The sequence below is a fragment of the Haliotis rubra genome, unplaced genomic scaffold (genome assembly GCF_003918875.1).
Source record: "Haliotis rubra isolate DU_JTF1 unplaced genomic scaffold, ASM391887v1 Scf1127, whole genome shotgun sequence".
NCBI classification, from domain to species: domain Eukaryota; kingdom Metazoa; phylum Mollusca; class Gastropoda; order Lepetellida; family Haliotidae; genus Haliotis; species Haliotis rubra.
Window position 1 is genome coordinate 235,488 of NW_025765034.1, and position 24,522 is coordinate 260,009.

General features: G+C 38.1%; 1 protein-coding gene and 1 long non-coding RNA gene across 2 annotated transcripts in view; both read right to left on the reverse strand.

The window, feature by feature from the left end:
• Positions 1–1,952: 1,952 nt before the first annotated feature.
• On the reverse strand, positions 1,953–14,506 carry LOC124290854. Its single transcript, XR_006902062.1, has 4 exons — positions 14,419–14,506; positions 11,589–11,594; positions 6,630–6,638; positions 1,953–1,962 (listed from the first exon to the last, which is right to left on the reverse strand). It is a non-coding gene; the product is annotated as an uncharacterized LOC124290854 (long non-coding RNA).
• Positions 14,507–22,764: 8,258 nt separating this feature from the next.
• LOC124290840 (multiple epidermal growth factor-like domains protein 10) overlaps positions 22,765–24,522 on the reverse strand; it is a 28,079-nt gene continuing 26,321 nt past the window's right edge. Inside the window, exon 8 of the mRNA XM_046727686.1 lies at positions 22,765–22,807. Within this exon, the coding sequence (XP_046583642.1) occupies positions 22,788–22,807 (20 nt within the window). The 3' untranslated portion in view covers positions 22,765–22,787. The remainder of the gene's footprint in view (positions 22,808–24,522) is intronic.

Here is a 24,522-nt window from a genome sequence, read left to right on the forward strand (position 1 = left end):
TCACTGACATGGTTGTCCAGATCGATTGGTCTTCAGTAACCCATACTTGTCATTAAAGGCAATTGATTAACTGACATGGTTGTCCAGATCGATTGGTCTTCAGTAACCCATACTTGCCATTAAAGGCAATAGATTCACTGACATGGTTGTCCAGATCGATTGGTCTTCAGTAACCCATACTTGTCATTAAAGGCAATAGATTCACTGACATGGTTGTCCAGATCGATTGGTCTTCAGTAACCCATACTTGTCATTAAAGGCAATAGACATGGTTGTCCAGATCGATTGGTCTTCAGTAACCGACATACATGGTAGATTCAGATCGATTGGTCTTCAGTAACCCATACTTGCCATTAAAGGCAATAGATTCACTGACATGGTTGTCCAGATCGATTGGTCTTCAGTAACCCATACTTGTCATTAAAGGCAATAGATTCACTGACATGGTTGTCCAGATCGATTGGTCTTCAGTAACCCATACTTGTCATTAAAGGCAATAGATTCACTGACATGGTTGTCCAGATTGATTGGTCTTCAGTAACCCATACTTGTCATTAAAGGCAATTGATTCACTGACATGGTTGTCCAGATCGATTGGTCTTCAGTAACCCATACTTGTCATTAAAGGCAATAGATTCACTGACATGGTTGTCCAGATCGATTGGTCTTCAGTAACCCATACTTGCCATTAAAGGCAATAGATTCACTGACATGGTTGTCCAGATCGATTGGTCTTCAGTAACCCATACTTGTCATTAAAGGCAATAGATTCACTGACATGGTTGTCCAGATCGATTGGTCTTCAGTAACCCATACTTGTCATTAAAGGCAATAGATTCACTGACATGGTTGTCCAGATCGATTGGTCTTCAGTAACCCATACTTGTCATTAAAGGCAATAGATTCACTGACATGGTTGTCCAGATCGATTGGTCTTCAGTAACCCATACTTGTCATTAAAGGCAATTGATTAACTGACATGGTTGTCCAGATCGATTGGTCTTCAGTAACCCATACTTGTCATTAAAGGCAATAGATTCACTGACATGGTTGTCCAGATCGATTGGTCTTCAGTAACCCATACTTGTCATTAAAGGCAATAGATTCACTGACATGGTTGTCCAGATCGATTGGTCTTCAGTAACCCATACTTGTCATTAAAGGCAATAGATTCACTGACATGGTTGTCCAGATCGATTGGTCTTCAGTAACCCATACTTGTCATTAAAGGCAATAGATTCACTGACATGGTTCGTCCAGATCGATTGGTCTTCAGTAACCCATACTTGCCATTAAAGGCAATAGATTCACTGACATGGTTGTCCAGATCGATTGGTCTTCAGTAACCCATACTTGTCATTAAAGGCAATAGATTCACTGACATGGTTGTCAGATTGATTGGCCTTCAGTAACCCATACTTGTCATTAAAGGCAATAGATTCACTGACATGGTTGTCAAGATCGTTTGGTCTTCAGTAACCCATACTTGTCATTAAAGGCAATTGATTCACTGACATGGTTGTCCAGATCGATTGGTCTTCAGTAACCCATACTTGTCATTGAAGGCAATAGATTCACTGACATGGTTGTCCAGATCGATTGGTCTTCAGTAACCCATACTTGCCATTAAAGCCAATAGATTCACTGACATGGTTGTCAGATTGATTGGCCTTCAGTAACCCATACTTGTCATTAAAGGCAATAGATTCACTGACATGGTTGTCCAGATCGTTTGGTCTTCAGTAACCCATACTTGTCATTAAAGGCAATAGATTCACTGACATGGTTGTCCAGATCGATTGGTCTTCAGTAACCCATACTTGTCATTAAAGGCAATAGATTCACTGACATGGTTGTCCAGATCGATGCCCATGATGTCAATCACTTCACTGCCTCGTCCTATTGAATGCTGCTGTAAACGGCGTTAAATAAACAATATACATTCTGTTCGTTTCATTAGGGCTCCTTGCTGCAAAGCAGGAGACCAATTGTAATCTTTAATGTTTTTATTATTTATTATTCCGCCGTATTTTGTACCACTCGTACAAAAAGCACCGCTGGACAGAATCGCTTGAAAAATATCACTAAGGTGTCGACCGTGCTGAAGTTGTTTCTGCAAAAATCTCAAGGCTCTAGGCCTAATAGTAAAGGGGAGATAATTCAAAATTAATTCAAAAATTTCAATTTCCAAAGCAATAACCTCCGTATGTCCAATGACTACCAAATTTCTGGAGCAGCTCTGGAAATCGATTATCTTCAATTTCAACTGCAGGACCCATGGGGCTAGGAGGCACCGTTTGGCCGCCATATTGGATTTAAAGAAATTTCACGTTTTTGACAGGTAGGCTTGTGTCATGTGTGTGCATTTGATAGTTGAATTCCTGGCAATTCCAGAACACTAACTGTTTTGCCTGTAGACCCAAGGACAACGGAGCTACAACCTGTTAAAGAGGGCACTATTTTGTCTCCAGAACTTCTTAAAAAGGTACATGACCCCAGCGACCCCTGCTGTATTTGGAAGATCGGCTCGCGTGTCAAAAACGTGTTCTGGTTCCGTTTTTAACGGTTTCTAGCCTTTAAATGCACTTCAAACACCCGTAACTATGAGACAAGCCGTCCGATTTCGACAAAAATTTACCTGTGCATGTTGGTTGTACTTGCCGATTATATCTACCCATTACAGTAATGTATCTCCAAAGAGAACAGAGACAAGTGAAATTTTCCTCACTGTAGTTGTTATCTTCATCGGTTCTCTACAGAGCACAATGAAAATTTGCAGTATGTATCTCAAAGGTTTGCTGATCATTTTCTGTTCTTTAGTGCATGTTAAAAGTATCACTGTTTTTCAATTTTCATGATTGTTAGATGTAACTGAGATAACTGATGGAAGCGTACGTAAAATCTCCAAACAACCCCCACTCGGTGGCTTTCCAATGCCGAAAGAGCAAATACATTTTTTTTATCAACTGGGTCTTCTGCAGGTTGTTTATGGTTATAAGTGACCTATTTATTTATTTTGCTCTTGTGTTCAGAAGTTCAGCAATGACAGCGTGATAGTAACAGTGTAATGAATACGTGCACTGACTATAGAAATATCTTACTTGCTGTGAATTCACACAGTCTGTTGCGACAGGATGATACAAACAGAGTAATGGATATATGGGCTAAGAAAATGGGATATTGATCAACACTGCAAACGTTGAAATATCTTGATATCGGGCACCTCCTTAATTTTGGCAGACAATGCATAGAAGGTGGGCGTTCTCGGCAGTGACGCAATGTTATGTCATGACTGTCTCACACCATCGCTTCTCCCGGCAACAGCTGCCGATAGTGACGGTGGGTTCGCGCCAGTTGTCAAACGGGCAAATAGATTTACAGTGGATCCTCTCTAATCTGACATTCCCTGTAAAACCGACATGTATATTTGGTGCCTAATTTGTCCCTATATGATATCATATAAGAAACTCTCTCTAATCCGACATCCCTCTATTTGGAATTCCAACACACTTCATCGCCAGAATACAGGTGCTGTTTTTGTGGGGTAGGCATTATTCGTTTTCAGCAGATAGTCATGAGTACACAGACTGTCTGTCGTCGTAAAACTTCCTCATGATGTCTTGACTGACATCCGAAGTAGGTATAACCGATTGTTGGTTTCAATTCATGAAGTTTATTTTTTCCTACTTGGGTGTCCCACCTTTTTTGAATGAGGTCCCGACTATAACTTTTGATAGTGTGTTTGAAGTCACTGTACATACAGGATCAGCAGTGGAGATAAGGGCTTGTCAAGAGCTGCTTTAGCTGCAGCATCGGCCTTTGTGTTAGCTGTTATGCCGACGTGACCTGGCAAACCAGCAGAGGATGATGTCACATTTGCCAGTAGAAAGTGTCCTGGATAATAGGGTGACTTGAAGTAACATTTTGAAGTGCTTGAAGGCAAGATAATAAATCTTGTCATTGAATCAGAAATAGTTGTTATTAATTCTGTTGGTAGTAATTCAAGAAATCAATTAATTTGGAATGTCGTACCGTAGTAATGAACATTCAGCTGGAAAGGGTATGAATATGTTTGGTCGATTTTACACCAGATGAACCACCAAAGTGTAGTGAATGGATGTGATTTGCACTGACGTCTTATATCTAATTAGACTGGGTCGATAATTTTGCTGGTGGACTGAAGTTTTGTAGATTCATCATGAGCTCGTTAGCAATTTAAATATGCTCAGTCAATAAGGTAATGGGTAATTGGTATTTTTTCGATATGTTGTTGAAATTAGAGTACTTGAAACGTTTGTTTTGTTGCTTAAGATAGACTTACGTTTCGATCCATATAATGTGAATCACAGTGAATCACAATTCTCATCATTTGGTTGTAGTCACTTTCCAAAGCCACTGGTGTCATTATCCAAACCACACTACACAGTCCTTTGTATCTTACCCTGGACCATAAGTATTCAGAGTTAACGAATGACGCATTTCCCGTTACTGGCAGTGATATGATCCCTATTAACTGTAGCCATTACTTCTTTCATCTACATCACAGGTTCAAGTGGCTAGATTGTATTAAAGCCAAGGAGCCCTACATTGCTCCTCGCAACTATATTTCACTCTTGACGTTTGTCTTTTCTACCACATTGACTTTATAGTTGATCCCGTTGTCTCACAGTTGTCGAAACCCCGGCTGTGAAGACCTCCTAGTAAACTCTTACTAAACTATATGTATCCGTATTTTAACCTGAATGAGTCGAACAGGATGTGTGGAATTCTCTGAATTCTCGAATTCGGTTTATAGTCCCATTAGCTAAAAATAAGTTTAAATTGTACTGACAAGTCGAACTGAATTTCGATACATGTAAATATACATATAAAATGTACATAATATATCTTGTTTGCATAACATGCACGATATGGAGCGATTGCTTTCCGATGTCTAGGACAAGTATGATGGTCAAGTCGGATTTATCTAACATTCAGTATGAAATATATATGTGGCTCCAAGTAGTTCTTATTTCTTGTAGTATTATTTCCGTGTATTTCAAATTCGTGAAATGTATCCTCAAGTAGTTATCTGAAAGTCAATTATCTTATTTCAATGTCTAAATCCCCAAATCATCATTCCATGAAATAAGCACACGTCAGTGTATATGCACTGTGTCTTGGAGGTTAAACTAGAATATTAAGTCGCTATGAGTTACACCACACATTGCTTGAACCAACCAGCTACCAGATAATACAAACACACACACAAGCACATGAAAACATGTAATTCGTGTGAAACCTATGGTCGATGGAACCGTATTAGTGCAACAGTGTAAACATTTTATCATTTTATCATTTTTTATCATTTACGCAGATTATGCTCACACCTGAATATACTTTAAACTAGAACATTCTTCTTACATCTTCATGTATGGCATATATGAATTTTAATTTTGTGTATTTTCAAAACTTACTGAACGCATTTCAAAGCATCATGGTCAAGTACGAAATACGATAAACTCAATTCTAATTCAACTTAGTATGTAACTGATTGTTCAGTGTTATAAATTTACCGTCGCAATTTAAAAACCGATTCACCAAAACTTTCAAATGTATCCCTACCCCCGTTGTTTACAAACAAAGATGGCGACCTGTCAATCAAGCGAGGAAGCTAGCTTAGAATGGTATCGACTACGATGAAACATTGGAAAGTGGTATAACCGATCTAAACGTGCTAGTTGCTGCTAACGAAATCGACAGCATTTTGTCTACATTGGCATGTGAGAAGACCTAGGATGTCAACGGCGCGTTGTTGGTGTAAGGGCATCATTAACGGGCATTTAACATCAGAACCCTATAGCCGAAATATTTCCCTCCATGAGGACAAGGAATTCTTCAAATCTAACCAGATGTTTAAATGCATGTTAAGAAAGTTGAATCGTGAGGGTCACGACAAACCCGAACATCATCCGGCTATCTCTGAAGGGGATTTGTAAAATTTGAGATCAAATGACACTATGTTGTTTTTGTTATGAAAACAACCCGCGATCACTACAAAACAAAGTATGGTTCCATTTTACTTCGAGTTTTGCAAGTCGAGTCCGGGAAAATCAGCGAAACGTAAAGCCTGATTCCTTTGTATTCAAAAAGATGATTCCGGTTTGGAATATGTGGAAATTGCCTATAACGAGGCCACGAAAAACCACCATGGTGATGATCTACGATATCTCGACGTTGAAAGCAAACCCCTGATGTATGCCACGATGGATGAACAAATCAATGTCCCATGTCTTCCTTACGATGTTTTGTCCAAAAACGTAATCCGGATAACGATGCATTCTTTCAGAAACCCAAGGCCAAAATATCTGTATGATTCATGTTGGTATACAAGCAGACCAGTCGGTGTCAAAATCCTGGATAATATGATGAAACAATCTCAAATGAGGCCAACCTTTGGTGCAGTTATACAAATCACTGTGTCAGAGCTACTACAATTACCCTACTTTCTCACGCTGATGTCGAAAATAAGGAATAACCTAGCATTGATGTTATTTAATATGTTTTAAAACAAAAAGTAGTTTAATAATAACACCAAGATGACACCCTAGTGATGTAACTTGATGATATTGTTGATTCTTCATCTCCACTGGTTTTGTCTCGACGAGTATAGGCTGACGTTCGAAAGGCCGATAACCACGTTATCAAATATTTGCTCTATCGCTTCAAGTTTAAAATTGTTATGTGCAGAAGAGTAACACGGTGATATATTCATCATTGTCAGATGTTGTCAGTGTGCACATAATAAACGTGTTTATTGTGATCATTGACCTGTCATTCAGTTTGTTGAAGTTTAAAAAAGGGAACTACCTTTTCAGTTACAGTACCAATATTAATATCGACTTACAAGTTTGAAATCTTAACAAAGGTTCCTTCTTCCTAGCAAACGTAACAACAGTAGCACCAACTTTTTTTCTTAGCAAGCCTCAACTGTGGCCTGTTAGCTTGAGGAACCAGTTAATACCATTTCAAATTTTTAACTACATTTTCAAAATACAAGAAACATTTGCAGCATGACGTTGAGAGAAAGTCGGAACAAGTCTAAACTACCATGAACATCAAACGATCTATCACCAGAGAGATATTATTTTGTAAGTCAATTTGTCTGAGATATATTTCTTTGTCAGCTTGAATTCCCTTACCCGGAACTATCATTGTTCTTTTCTATTTCCTTTTCTCAGCTCGAGTTTCCAACTGTCGAATCCTTAATTTTTCTTCTCAATTTCTGATCTCCTTAAGGCCAAAACATAAATAGTCTGTTCAGTCAAGGCCGGCCACAGCATCATCATCCAAAATTTCTTCCTCAAAACGATTGTGACAAACATGTTTATTGGCGTACAAGATTTGATAACTCACCAATTCGACCTGTTAAGACTTTTTGAGCATAGAGACTAGTTCCGACTCTACATTAAATACCATGGTGATTGCTGTTTTCACACAATGTAAGACACGCAGAATCAAAACCAATAATTTTGACAAATAATTGCGTAATATATAAAATTTCCAGCCCGAACATACCCGCAATTTCTACCGAAATTGAAACAAAAGAGTTTTTAGAACTACGTGTGAAATCAATAAACAACAAAGCAATGTGATGTGATTTACAGATATATTCTAAACTTAATTAAGTTCACAACAAAGCTATGTGGTGTGATTTACAGATATATTCTAAACTTAACTAGGTTCACAACAAAGCTATGTGATGTGATTTACAGATATATTCTAAACTTAACTAAGTTCACAACAAAGCTATGTGATGTGATTTACAGATATATTCTAAACTTAACTAAGTTCACAAACCAATACGAAGGTATCACTATGTCAGTGCACATGGAGTGGGGGTGTGAGTGAGTGAGTTTACTTTTACGCCGCTCTTAGCAACATTCTAGCATCACGGCGGAAACACCAGATTTGGGCTTCACACATTCTGCCCATGTGGGGAATCGATCCCTGGTCTTCGGTGTGACGAGCGAACACCTCAACTATAAAGCTGCCCAACCGCCCACACATGGAGTGAGTGAGAGCAGAAGAATAAAATACAAAGACAGTGGTTATGGCAATGAAGTCGGTAATATTCAATTCTCAGCAACAGTAATAACTTACAACTGGGCCTGGCAGTGTATACAATGACCATCACTCATATTGTTTGTCTTCTTGTACCTTGAGGATTTTAAGTGAGATGAGGGACAAGAGCCAGCTCCCCTTATATACCTAGAAAATGGTACCCAAAACATTGACTGCGACTTGAGACAATTCTGGATAAAAGAAACACACAGAAAAGAATCTGTAGCTCGATTTTATTAAGGCCAATTTTCTATTTCTACCCGAGTATCAATATTTACCCACTACTGGTGACTTCTACGCAGTGTAGGTGATATAGAACCAGTGTTGATGTGATACCAATTCATAAATCTGTTAAATAATGATTCCTCATATATTCTCAGATGGTTTCATAATTTGTGTGCAGTGGGAAAATATATAACAAAAAATTATCTAAGCCAAGCCCATGTAAAAAAAACAAAGTATCACTTTCACCAGTGATTACGTAAAGCCTGAGGGCATTATGCGTGAAACCCCAATTTCTCAGCCTCGGGTGATGGTAAGCCCATATACATTGCACAGTAGCATAAAAAGGGTTAAACATGTATAATGGTTGTATTCATGAACAAGGTAAAATATATGAGTTTGAAGAATTTGTTAAGAGAGTGAGTGAGTAATTAACGTCACATCGGCAATATCTCAGCAATATCGTGACGAAAACAAATTATACAATGAAAACATTTTAAACAGTAAAACCTGTCGACTATGGACAGTAACAATACTAGAGTATCACAGATATGAATATATAACTAGCATGTAAAACATATACAATTATAACCGATTTTGGTGACTCATCAAGGAATGAATCATTCCATGTTGAATTATTTACAAACTATCAAGAACAAACATTTAGTGAAACATTCTCAGGGACCAATTTTGCCATTCAACATCTCAAAAAAGCATAAGCATAATTTGGATGTAAAGTATTTTATACTATTCTCCACTACCCTAATTTTACAAAACTTAAGACCTACAGTAAGTGGGAAAGTTACCTAGGGAAAGTTTATAAAACCAAAGACCATCAGTAAGTGGGACAGTTACATAGGGAAAGTTTATAAAAACCAAAAAGACCATCAGTAAGTGGGGAAGGTACCTAGGGAAAACATATACTGATTGAGAATGGATAAACTATACACAGCAAAAATAACTTAGTTTCCGTTTTTGCGGAAACCTAACGGATACTGGGTAATGTAGGTTTCCGCTAGGTTTCAGTATCCGGAAACAGACAATGCGAGTTTCCGCATAGTTTACAAAACTGAAACTAACAAATCTAGGTTTCCGTCAAGTTTCTACAACTGAAACTATCATAATGCATTTCCATTTAGTTTCAGTTCGCTGAAACATTCAAAGAGAAATGACTTTGTTTCCGCTATTGCGGAAACCTATTGGATACTGGGTAATGTAGGTTTCCGCTAGGTTTCTGTTGGTTTCAGCTTAGATGAAATGGCAAACTTATAATTAGCTTTGTGCTGTTCCATTGGGGGACTATATTTACTTACTGTTACATTTGCAAGATAATTTCTGTTTACAGAATCCATTTAGGGTCAATGCAGGAAGCAAAAGTACTGTTCGTGCCGTAGTCCCTAGTATGTTGATCAACCTTCAGGTGTTGGCAATCTATAGCTCATTTTTATACTGTATCGGTAAAGTGTTTATGGTTACATGCCAGTTTTTAGTGTACATTTGTGATAGATTAGTTATTTTACTGTCCTTCGAAGACAGGTAAGTATATAAGTTTGTTTTTATTTCATGTACACATTTACAAATTTAGAGTTACGATTTTCATAGTCACGATATGGCTACCGATGTGACTATGCAACTCACTCACTACCATTCTGCATAACTTGTGAATGTACAATTTATTACATTGTACGCGAAAAACAACAAACACAGTGACACATGCACTGTTATGATTCATCTGTTTCATTATTGTGAATAGCTCACATTTCAACAGTACTCAACAATGTGTGTGTGTGTGTGTGTGTGTGTGTGTGTGTGTGTGTGTGTGTGTGTGTGTGTGTGTGTGTGTGTGTGTGTGTGTGTGTGTGTGTGTGTGTGTGTGTGTGTGTGTGTGTGTGTATGTATGTATGCATGCCCATATCAAAAGGGAATTTTCAGCATTGGAGAAAACAAATTCTGTATGAATATGCAAATACAAATATGTCAAAACCCTACAACATTTTATGCATATGATGAAATGAGGTCTACTAGTGCAGGCATAACATATTTGCTGTGGTATTTATAAAACAGATTTCAAATTCAAATTCAAATGTTTATTGTATGAAGGTCATGAGCCCATATACATATACATGAAGTGTACATTTGAAGCTGTCTCAATGTATCTTAACATATACACACTAACAATCTCACATAGTAAAGACTTGGCAACTTGCTTACAACCATGAAGCTTCTGTTGCACTCACACTGAGCAGCCAACAATCCTCTGATGTGGTACATATGACGCAGAGCCTTGAGTTGAGCCTGAGGTTTTGCCACACAGAAAGGGGAAATATAACCAAGTTGATTACAACAAGGCTTGAACCAGTCCACAACCGCAAACAGATGGTGTATGCTCTACTTAAGATTTGTGGGTGAATATGAAGAGTCCTGGTTGATGTCTGGCACAACATCGTTGCCATCCTTATCATCCACACAGACTCTTCATCATCCTGCAAATACAATACATACAATGCTTAGTAAAACTGCAAAACAGCCAAAGTAACACATTTATACATATTCATAAACATGCACAGTGGTACATCTGATCACAATGAAATTATATAATTAGAACGACTAATTTGTATATGTAACCAAAATATTTTTTTTCACAATCACAAAGGAAAGATATGTAGTATACATGTATATTGTATCTTCCATTTGACATGTCACTTATTTTATTGATTGGTACCAGAAAATAGTAGCCAACCCAGTATTCTGAAGCAAATTGTTGTAATATTTATTACTGTTACTGTACTCATATTCAAGGTAACATCTACTACCAAATCGCCAATTGAAATCGAAGCATAGGTAAAACGGTACATACATATTTTAAATAGATACGAATTATGTTTAAACACTGAATGTAACACCTAATTATATATGTGATCTTATTCAAATTGAAATGACCAACTCAACTGAGAAAAGCATACAAAACCTAACATTTCCCATGAATGAAAAATCGTGGGTATTTCTTAGTTTTATCAACTCTCTAAGGAAACATTCCCAGCAATATAGTAACATAAAATATTATTTTTATGTGACCTTTAATTTAATTTAAAACTGTAAAATGTGTAACACAACTTATTCACTTTCAGTTACATTTACATATCTGGTATACAATAATTACACTCTTGCTCGACAACGGTATAAGAATCCATACCGAAACGTCGCATCATATATAATAAAGAAGTTGTTATCCATAAAGCTCTCTTACTTTCTTTTTTTGTCACCAACTTCTAAATGCCAATCAAACAAATTACAATAATTAAATATATTCATTATTGATACTAGTATATGATGGATAGCAATGGGATAGATCAAACTGAAGTCGTTAAATGAAACCTATGAAGTGAAGTATTTTGGACTAACCTGATGAGAAACTGCCGTCCATTCCAGACAATTCCTTGTTTCCTTGAAACAAACGACTGGCAGTGCGGACAGAAAACTGGGTCTTTTTCTTGGAACTGAGGGGCGGTGAGGTAGCCTAGTGGTTAAAGCGTTGGCTCGTCACGCCAAAGAGCCGGGTTCGATTCCCAACATGGGCACAATGTGTTAAGCCCATTTCTGGTGTCCCCCGCCGTGATATTGCTGGAATATTGCTAAAAGCGGCGTAAAACTAAACTCAGTCAGTCAGTCAGTCTTGGAACTGAAAAACATATCAACATATCTTAACTTATGAAAGTGTAATCCCATATATAACATATGTTAAACTTATGGTTACACTGGAATCCACGCACTGTTACATTTTGAGTGATTATATTTTTCACAAAGATAAAGAAATTTATTCTATGTATCTATTTAGTGTTTACTTGTTTTTGACTAAATGCTGATGAATAAAAAAAATATTGTTTTAAGATTTCCTTTAATGAAATTAGGAGCATGGTATGGTGTAACTATAAATGATTACCAAGCCAAGCCTCTTGTCAATCTCCAACAAGTCAGTGGATCCACAATACGTATCTGTAAATCAAATAATTGAAACTATGATTCTTTTAGAAATGTTATACGTGACTTGTGTCAATGCATTGTAAAGGCTAAGAGGTTTAATAATTGATTACATAAATTATTACACAAAGCTATGAGTGTAAAGTATATGTTATAATTGTTTTAATGGTAATAAAATGATAAAAAAGATGTACTGGTATAATTGGATAAATACCGCCATATAGCTGGAATATTGCCGAGTGCGGCGTAATACTAAACTCGCTCACTTAGATATATTGAGCTGACATCACATATAATTAGATAAGTAAACTTATAATACAGGGAATGGTATACGTAGATCTAGGTGTAGAACTGAAAAGAATGAACATGATATAAGCATGTCTAATACACGTGCATGTTTTGAGTTCAATAGGTAAATTACTTACCTGATGAAGTTTTACGTCCAGGAGAACGTATATTGCCTACTCCTGACAGAGTTTTGAAAAATCACATATTTGCCACTGACACAATCTCTCATGAGTAGGACTCATGAAGCTCGATGAGGACTTTTAAAGTAACGTGAATATGTTTTCAGATTTATTCACTTCTCTAGGCCTACATGTTGATGCTTGACACTGAGGAGGAGCAATTAGTGCCCATAATGCGATGAGAAGACCCTTAAGCCCATACAAGCCCACTGTTGGGTACTCACATTCAATCTGCTCATTTCCACCTTTCACGGTCCCTTTGATGTCGGCAATGTAAACAAAATAAAACAATGGCGACCGGATCACGTCCACGCGAGACTACCTAAATCATTATAAAAACACACAGCTGACATTTTATGTGTATAGTGTATGTTTATTTTGTTGTATAACGCGGAAAGATATTGTCAAACTGTAATGTTAGATTTAGATTAAAAACAACAACGAAGTGTTTTTCCGTGAGCCTTTGCGAGTCGCGATTTTCAAAGCCGCCTCAGTTACCCTCAAAGCACTGAAGAGAGAATTCGCTACCTGGAAAAGAAAGATGGAAATGGCTGCGAAAAACTCGCAGTACCACGACCCTGTCAGGTAAGACCAATTTGTTTTGTTGTCAAATAACGTTTTATGAATTATTTACTTTACGTACAGAAAATCCGGATTGGTAAACAAGCTAATCTATCGAATTGCAGCCAGGGGCCATAGGTATTCGCCACTATGCATTATTCGACTTACATGTTACTTTGGTGCAGCTAGAAATATGTCTTGAATTTATTTGATATCCGTTTGATATTGTTCATATTTTGCACATGGGTTCTGAATCATCTCAGCGTCAAAGACATAATTTCCGTTTTATTTTCAATTCAATGTGTGTCATGGTTATGGCAATTTTTAACATGGCGGTCTATGGGGAAAGAATACGCAATGTTGTATATATGTTGCTCATGTAACTACAATGCGGAAAATTATGTATCTGTGACCAAGATTATTTCCCAAAAGCCTGCATAATTTGACAACCAAATATGGAAAACTGAATTAGTTATGGCAATTTTTAACATGGCGGTCTATGGGGAAAGAATACGCAATGTTGTATATATGTTGCTCATGTAACTACAATGCGGAAAATTATGTATCTGTGACCAAGATTATTTCCTAACAGCCTGCATAATTTGACAACCAAATATGGAAAACTGAATTAATGAAAATTACATAGCTACACTAAAATAGCATGCAAGTCTATGAGAATTTTGCCGACTGACGTATATTTAAGTCCCCTGACTGTATAAACAGTTTTGCACGAACTATTTTCAAAGGTTGGTGAAGTAAAATAAGTGTCTATCTAAAAATATACAATTTTGAAAAATATAGCAAATAGATTGTATATTAATTGATTTGTTTTATTCATTTAGGCTGTTGTGAGGGAAACGTGTCACGACCACTCCTGGAAGAAAAGATCACTCTCTCTAACTGAAGGTATGTGTTTATGGTACTATGAAACATAGACGTAATTTCACTTTGAATATTTTATTATTATGCAAAAACCAATTGGCGAAAACGGAACCACATTATTAAAAAAATATGGACACCAAAACACTAGTTTTTAATTTTTTATTTAACACGATCATTTTATCGCATCAATAACAATACACTGAACAGTTCACTAGTTCATTAGGCTGGTTATGTCAACATAGTTCACTAGGTCGTTAGGCTGGTCATGTCTGCATAGATGTTTTCATCCTTGTACATTATGACGAATGACCACGTCTTATATAGCATGTATCATGACATTTAGTTGTAACAGAGCAGTCATGAGTTGTTGTTTTAATGAAGCTTGTCAACCCATCAAAGACGCCGCTGTTTTCTTTGGAATAATATGCATGAGGCGTGTTCATTAACTATTGCTTATAAAATGTTTTGATAAGTAACATGTTTATACTTGTAGCCTGTGCATTAAGTACCAAGAATAAACTGCTATAACTGCATTAAAAAACAACAAGTTCTTAATGTTTTGAGAAGAGACAAGTTTATTGCGTCAGCCGATAGATGTGAATGGAAGAGTCAACCATGTCAACAGCAATTCTTAAGTATCCATTTTAAATCATTATCGTTGAGCACTTATTTATTATACAACGTTGCCAATATTATTCATAGGCAACGTAAAGTTTTATTTATACATTTAATTTAGAGCTATTAAAATTGTTATGGTTCCGTTTTCGCCAAGTCAAGGTCCCGTTTTCGCCAATTTGATTCCGTTTTGGTTAGTACCGTTTTGGCGTGGTGCCGTTTTAGCTATAATCCCTTCCCTAGATACATTTTCACAAAATGAACCATACTCAAGTTACGTTTGCAAATGGATTTGAATAACCGGTAACTTAATCATGATTTCAAATTGGACCAAATAAACTTCACACCTGTGTGAAATGGCAGTAAAACTGACCCCTTGATTTTACAATACCGTAATTACTCCAAGGTTATGTCACATGAGATAACTGAACTTCATTCATCAGGATGTTTATGTCAGGCCGTTCACTTACTCATTGCATAACCTTAAAAGTGATAAATTTGTAGTTTGCTTGTTGGTATAAATGTCGCTGCAATTGTTTGGGGTTTGTTAAACCTCAAATGAATGAATGGAGAAATGCAAAGAAAAGTAACGTGTTATTGTTTATTTTTTCAGCTGATGATGAGTCTGCAGACTGTATAACGAATGACCAAGGATGGTCAGCTGAAACATGTGTGAAGGTAATTTTGACCTATCTGTAGTGACTTTCATTATAAGTAGTAAATTATTTCCAATTAATAGAGTAGAGACAAGGTTTATGGATGTCAACTCCTTTATTATGTGAAAACATGTTTCAGAGTGAATGCTTACCCCTTCGTCAGGTGTAAGCATTCACTCTGAAACATGTGTTTTCACACAATAAAAGACCTTGACATCCGGAAACATTGTGTCTTGTATTATTCACTTCTAAATACACCTCAAAGACGTAATGGTGTAAACATACAGTCACTACTGGGTGAATATACTTGTGCCTTCAACAATACAACTGCCTGACTGAGTTTGGTTTTACGCCGCTTTTAGCAATATTCCAGCAACATCACGGCGGTGGACACCACAACGTTGATGAAAATCTATTACTAGTACCATTATTACTACATAGAAAATGCAATAAATGTTCAGATATTATATATAACATATTACTACGTCTGGTCTGGGAAGCATGTAACTCCAGAGCAAAGTTTGTATAGATTCTGTGTCCTCTTTAGAAAATAAGATATTATATTCGGTCAATGAAGTGTGATGAATTGCATAATTTGAGTTTTGAGAAAACTAGTGCAAAGTGTGATTGTTCAATTTAGTTCTCTTTTATTCAAACTTACTTGTGGATTACTCATTTTAAATCATCCTTGGCATTGTCAGTTTCTTGTTGATTGATGTTTGTGTAATTCATCAAAATAACCTAGTAATTCGTTATAACCTGCCATTTTCAGAAACTTGCACAACGCCCAAACATTGCATCTATTGATTGGCCAGATAGACGATAGAAAAAGGTAGCGACAACACTCACCATAGACATGACATCACCAGTCGTCAGTGACGAAGATGACGTCAATTAGTTGCATTCCGTCCCCTTCGTCTGTGAGTCCAGCAAGCTTATGGCATACACGACGACACTGGACTTGGAAAGAATCTACACCTCCACTGCTGTCGTCAAGGCCAACAGGAGGACGAGGATGAGGCATCCAACCAAAGTAACAGAGGGATCTCCGCCCAGGGATGCCCCTTACAGGGCCCACTGACCAGCTCTTGCAATTTAATTAAATTTATTTTCAATTTCATAATGTAATTTTTATTTTGTTTTTGTATTGTAAGCTGTATGTTGTTATTGTATATCATAGTGGATGTTTGGCGATAGTTGTGACATAGAGTGTGTGGCTGAATGCCAAGGCGTGCAAATAAATGTCCGATGCAGCTATGTTTTATTACTGTGTTAAGTTGTATGTTATTGTTATTTTCATCATTAGCATGATTTTAGAAATAAATTTCGTATCTAACATGCTATTTCAAGATAATAAGTGAATGGAAGTTTAACTGATGAAAAATTACAACTTTGTTATAAATGTTATATGATTTCTAAAACTGGATTGAGTTATGCCAACATGTTTTGCCCTGTTCTTTAGTGCTATATTACTAGTTATATGCATGATCTTTATTTGCCTTAAATGCTAATCCATACCATGTTGAGAAAATAAAACAATGAATCTTATTATATATTCTGTTTTTCTTTTAGTAAATGTCATGATAATAACAAATTGCTTATATTGTTTTTAACAAGAGTTTATGATATAAATAAAGAAGAATGTTTACATTTAGCTCTTTGAAACGCATTTGAAAACCTGTGAACCTGAAATTGAAACCGGTAACTGAAACTATGCGGAAACCTTGTCGGATTGTTGGTAACTGAAACTATGCGGAAACTATGTCGGATTGTTGGTAACTGAAACTATGCGGAAACTATGTCGGATTGTTGGGAACTGAAACTATGCGGAAACTATGTCGGATTGTTGGTAACTGAAACTATGCGGAAACCTGTTGGAGTCTTAACAACTGAAACCATGCGGAAACCTGATGGATTCAAAGTTAACTGAAACTCAACGGAAACTTCTTGGAGTGTGTGTAACGGAAACCTTGCGGAAACCCTTAGAAAGTGGGTAATTGTAAGTTTCCGTTATTGCGGAAACTCAATGTAAAAGAACGGAAACTCACTGGATTCTAGGTGGAAACTTAAGTTTCAGTCCACTTTCTACCAGGTTTCCGCATTGCGGAAACCGAGTTATTTTTGCTGTGTATAATTTGATGGTAAAGAGATGTACTCCAAATAGTGAATTATGGTGGTTTCAGTTGTATGTTTTACACAGCAGCCTCAGTACAAATAGTTATATACTGAGTCAAAAAAGAAACTTCACAAAATGTAATTTGAAAAATAATGAATAATTTTTCTCTGATGATACATCTGTATCCGAAATGGGATCCCTATCATTCAACTCTAGAAAAACGTTAGCAAAACCCACTCAAACCCATCCATTCGTCGTGCAAATGACGTTAGTGCCAAATCAGGTTTTGCACGTGCAGTCGATCACGTGATCTTCGCATCGAAGTTTTCTTCATATGCACGTGTTTGCATTGGCCTCAAGAATTGAAAAAACACCTTGAAACCACAGTTCTAACGGTACTTGAAATACCACGATTGTCAAATGTGCAACGTGAACGTGCCGTTGGCATGTTGCAAGCAGGAAGATCAGTTATTGACGTCGCAAGAGCAATGGGATGCAGCCGTCGTACTGTGTATGACTTGCGAGGTCGTCTACAAAAAACTGGCACCACTTCTGATCGCCCAAGGTTGGGTCGTCCACGTGTGACGTCACGAGCAGAAGACCGTCAAATCGTCCTACGTCACCTACGTGACAGATTTCTGCCGGCTACACGAACCAGGGCTGAGATGTTTAGAGGTCGACTGTCCTCACAGACCATTCGAAATCGGTTGCGGGCTGCCAATCTCCATCCTCGACGTCCATATCGTGGGCCAATATTGACGCCGTTTCATCAACGTCAACGTCTGCTGTGGGCCCAACGTCACCTCCGATGGACCCAGAGAGACTGGAATCGAGTCGTCTTTAGCGATGAATCCAGGTTTACCCTCAGATTCGCGGACGGCAGGCATAGAGTCTGGAGACGACGTCGTGAACGGTATGCCCAATGTTGTGTACAGGAAGTCGACAGATTCGGGGGCGGAAGTTGCATGGTGTGGGGTGCTTTCTGTGGGAACAACCGTTCCCGACTTCTGGTCATCCGTGGAAACCTCACAGCTGCTGCTTACCGCGACCAGGTACTAACCCCTGAACTCGTTCCTTTCATGGCGGCTCATGGCCCAGGTCTACAGTTCCAGCATGATAATGCTCGGCCGCATACCGCGATGTTGACACGAAATTTCCTTCAAAATGCTGGAATCAACGCCATGGACTGGCCATCGAGGTCCCCTGACCTTAATCCAATAGAGCACGTTTGGGATGCACTTGGGAGAAGGCTTCGTGGTCTTAGGAACCAACCTCAGAATTTGCAGGAACTTGGCGCTGCCTTGCGAGAGCAATGGCGCAGAATCCCCAACCACGTGTTCACAAGCATCAGGCAGTCGATGAGGAGACGGTGTTTGGCAGTGGTGAATGCGCGGGGCGGCCATACACGATATTGAGCTGAGAAATTTCGCATTGATATTCTTGTGACTTGACATTCTGTATACCCATGTTTTGGAACGGCGGTGTAGCCTAATGGAACTGATTGTGGCACTGTCAGTGTATCGAGTACATCACACAGATCTCAGCAATGAAATAATAACAATTTAACCATCTTACCATCTCTTGTTATTTTATAGTGCCCTGAAGAAAGAATGTGAAGTTTCTTTTTTGACTCAGTATATATTCAAGATTGTTTATGTACCATCAGCAGCTTGTACTTCATGTAACGAGGGGCGGTGGGGTAGCTTATTTCTGTAATATTCGAAACATATTTCAGACTTTTGTCAACATATCTTAATATTTTCGAATTTGCGTGATTATTTACTGTACATAGTTCTAAAATAAATTAATTGATGCTGCTATATTAATATACCCTTTAACATTCGCTATTTATTATTGATCGTCCAACCATGTTAGTGGTAAAGATAAGCTGTCCAATTCTGTCGTCCGACTGCAGGACATACACGCTTGCTGCAAAGATTACTTACACCTGATAAGGGGCGGTGGGGTAGCCTAGTGGTTAAAGCGTTGGCTCGTCACGCCGAAGGCCCGGGTTCGAATCCCCACATGGGTACAATGTGTGAAACCCATTTCTGGTGTCCCCCGCCGTGATGTTGCTGGAATATTGCTAAAAGCGGCGTAAAACCAAACTCAGTAAGTCATTCAGTCATGTAACGAACCAGATGAAACAATTTCACATATTTTTTGTAAATGTGTATATCCTGTTGATGTATGGGAAAAGCTCTCAGAATGGATTGAATTGAATTATACAGAAGGAAGAAACAGTGAAGAACATATACTACAACATCTCTCCTTTACAAATTAAATAGAGAAATGACTAAACCAAACTTATATGTAGCTAACACATTTGAATGTTCATTACGGATGGAAAATGTAACTTCAAAACATGGAAATAAAGAATAAATAAATTTATGCAGAGAGAAAATGTATAAGAAAAATTATCTAAGCCATGCCAATATAAGGAAAACAAAGTATCACTTTCACTAGTGATGACGTAAAGTCTTAAGGCATTATGCGTGAAGCCTCAATTTCTCAGCCTATGGTGATGGTGGCCAACAGGCTTTTCCTTTTAATTGCGTTTTACATCTAACCGAGTATAATTTAAGAATAGTTATCTTACCTTGTTCTTTACAGTGACACTGTTATTTTTGATAACATATATAACTTTTCACTATTTTAATTAGCAATTGCTGAAATGTGTCAAATGCAATTCTAACCACGTGCTTGTTTCGTTCAATACCTGTTACATGTATGATCAAGGGTTATTATTATCTCTTCAGTAGAATAGATGAACCTCCGTTCCTCACACATGATTTTCCTGGTATGTGAGTGTCTCATTGTGAAACTAGCACTATGGACATATATGTATAAATTGGTACCCACGAGGCAATCAGCAAGTCACATATACTGATCCCGCGCAATACTTAGCAAAATAAACTCTGTCAAAAAAGAAACGCAACCCCTGTCCTCAGATATGAAAAATTCGTTTGAATGAAGTTATTGCTTCCAAACTAAATTTTATTCGAATGTATTGAAATGATACACGTAATTAATGAAGATTACCATCCAAACAACTGCATTTGTACGCATAAGTGTATTTTATTGCTTATTCCGTCACAACGCATGAAATGACCCTCATGGTGACTTCGCACAAAAAAAACACATGCAAATCATGAAAATGGCAGTTAATGTAGGGGTGTATAAAAGCCCATGTGCTTCCGTATTATATTCATTCATTTGTCGCCGAAAAGCTGTGTTAAAATGCCACGATTGAGTGCTGCCGACCGAAATATCGCCATTGGTCGTGTTCAAGCCGGAGAAAGTTTTGGAACTGTTGCACGGCACCTAAATGTTCACAAAACAACGATATCCCGACTTTGGAGCCGCTACAACAACTTCAATTTGACCAACGATCGCCCGAGAAGTGGAAGGCCAAGAATCACGACCCCCTTCAAGATCGGTACATCCGGGTCCATCACCTGCGTAATCGGCATGCCCTACCAACCGTGACTGCCACACAAATACCAGGTTTGAGGAGAGTGTCAGCTCAAACGATTAGGAACCGTCTGAAAGAAGCGGGTTTACGTGCCTGTAGACCAGTTGTTGGACCTGTACTACGCCCCTACATCGACGCCGACGACTCAGGTGGTGCAACAACGTAAGGATACGGACTTTACAAAACTGGAGGCGAATCTGGTTTTCTGATGAATCACGTTTTCTTTGCAACGTCACGACGGAAGACAGCGTCTGTATAGGAGACGTCATAAACGTTTAGCGCCCATCTGCGTCCGACAGGTGGACAGATTTGGCGGAGAAAGCGTCATGGTTTGGGGAACCATCTCATACAACCAGAAATCTGACTTGGTGATCGTTCCAGGGAACCTGACAGCCCAACGTTACATCAACCACGTGTTAGAGCTTCACCTTCTCCCGATTATTGACCAACAGACACAGATTTTTCAACGGGACAACGCCCGGCCTCATACTGCACGTGCAACAATGAACTTTCTGCAGAATTCCAACGTCAATGTCTTGCCATGACCCTCTAAATCACCAGACCTCAACCCTATTGAACACCTGTGGGATACTCTGGATCGACGCGTACGTCAACGTCAGCCGCCGCCACAGACGCTGCAACAGCTCGCCGTTGCACTGCAGGAGGAGTGGAGAGCCATTCCCCAGGAAAGAATCCGGCGTCTTATCCGTTCTTGTCCAAGGAGATGCCGTGCAGTGATTGCAGCGCGTGGTGCTCATACGAGATACTGAGACAGACGCCCCCCCCTGGTGACAAACTGGTGTCTGTGAGATGACTTTTGAAATGACAATTTTAAACATGCCCATCTGGGTTATTATTCTGCCAAATTTCAGACTTCTGTCTTAAATAATAAAAATGCCGTGTCGTCCTAAAACTTCAGATCAAAATCTCTAAAATACAGGGGTTGCGTTTCTTTTTTGACAGAGTTTACTTTGGCCACACGAAAGATATAAGTGATTCAATAATCCTTTCTCAGATTTGATTATTTTTTCTGAATCACATCATACTGTGACTTCTCCTCCCTTTCTCTCTCCTTGGTTTAAACGAATTTTAATTCAGTATAGTATTCATCTTCCTCTCCAGGAGTTGGCGTATGATTAGTCATAGCCTCAGTGTGTCCTGTTTCCGTCCTTCTTCCTTTTGTTCGGTCTGCTTTCAGTCTGAAACAGAACAATATGGTTGGAATGTGTTAGGTGCTGGCCTTATCAGGCCACATTGTCTACTTATGAATGATACGAAACGACATATAAGATTACCTTTTATGTTTTAGCAGATGCATGCACTGCCCAACAGCTAGCAGCAGCAAGACCACCCGCTATAGTTCCTCCAATGACGGCGATTTGTCAACAGAGGCTGGATTAAGAAGAAACACACATTATTTTGATACTTACCATTTATTGTGAATGGAAATGGAAAGTTTGCATATGACAATGTAAATGATATATAGTATTGTCAATATAAAATATGTGCAGTTCATATATTTAGATACTTATAACAGCATATGCTCATAGGGGATGAGCCAATGAATTGGTGTCATTTATAAACATATAATAAGGAAGGCAAAAAGAATAAACAATGTTCAATATGACATCAACATCACACCGGTCTGGACAACATCCATCTCCAGCATTACACGTTATGTCACAGTGGCCATAACGACTACAGTCAGGCCCTTAAGTCCCATTTTTGCATCCTGGAGGTAGGTATTTCATATTATAAGTAATTAGATGGTAGACATGAGGAGTAGACTGGAACATATGTTTTGATTATGACACATTATATCAAGACACTGAGTAAAGGCATACCGTCTTCTTTTTGCATCACTGAAGAATGTTTTGCTTCAAATTATAATTAGAACGTTTCTCACTGAAAATACCACGTATGGGATTGTATGAGGAAAGATAGGTGAAATTACCTACAACCACTTGTCAGTATTATGGGAATAGATAACGAGCTACGAGAAATTGTGTTGTATCTTTTTCTGTTAACTTACGTCATGTATCCCGAATTGTGAAGCGACGGCCACATCCTAACCATGCACAAACTGAAAGTATGGTTGGGACTTTCGGTAATGTCTACGTGTTCACTGCTGTTTCAGTGTCTCTGGTTCAGAATGATGCTGTCGTACACACACCAAATCTTCGCACAGGTGATGCAAACCTTAAAAATGCTCTTGATGCATGTAGTCTCGCATGTCAAGTTTGAAATACGACGACACTACTGTTCATAATGGAATAAGCGTTAAGCTGTCAGATTTCAGTCAATAGTCATGTACTGTTAAGAATATTTGCACCAAACTTGTTACACATATCTGTGAGATTTCCGCCTGCGACGTTAGGCTTCAAAGTTAAATTTAAGCTTACCTTATTTTTTAACGTAGTATATTTGTTCTTTTAAACTTCAAATTTTCTTACAATCGCCAGCGGCTGAAGGGATGGTGTAAACCCAACTAGGGTCCATGCAGGTAGCAAAGGCACTGTAAGTCCCCATGGTCCCTAGTATGGTGATCTACCTTCAGTTGTTCATCTTTATATTGTATTGTCTTTGTAAATGAACTATTTTTACATTTATAAGCTAGTTTTAGACCATCTGTGATATTCTAGATATTTTACAGTCCTTCGATGACTGATTATTTAATAACTTATATTTATTGTGTATGTAACACATTTCTCGTCACGATATAGCTGAAATATTGCCGAGGTGACGTTAAATTTTAACTCACTCACACACTCTTAACTATATGAAAAGCTATCTGGTATCTGCGTCATATAGTGGCAAATTCTGGCTACCGTGTTGTATAGAGTGTTGCTGCACACAGGTGTAACTATGGTGCTGTTCTTGGCATCTGCTGCATCTAGGGGCCATCTGACATGAGTTGTTTAGAGATGGTGTTCTGGGACACATTGTTTGCCCATATCGCTCCTCTTCAGCAAGTCGCTGTATGACATGGCATTTGGACAGTTGCCGACAGACATCCGAGAACTCTGACGTTTATGGGCCTACTCATGTTTCATGTGCAGAACGTCCCAAGTATGGTGATCTACCTTCAGCTGCTGGCAATCTATAGTCTGTGTTTATATTGTACCTTTTTGTATAGTTAAAATGCTTTAAAGTTTATCAATAGAATTTGTAAATTTAAATATGTGATAGTCTAGTTGTTTTACTGTCCTCCGTTGACAGGTTGTTATAATTTACCTATAATTATTATACATAGAGTACAAGATATAGTCACAATATGGCTGAAATACTGCCGATGTGACTTCAAATTTTAATTCACTCACTCATGTGCAGAATGTGAATCTCAATCTCGGGTCCTGTTTCTTTTTTTTCTTTTTTTTTTTAATGACTTCATTATTTGGTGATGAGGCCACACTCCCTTTACACAGAGTTCAACATATCCGAATATTG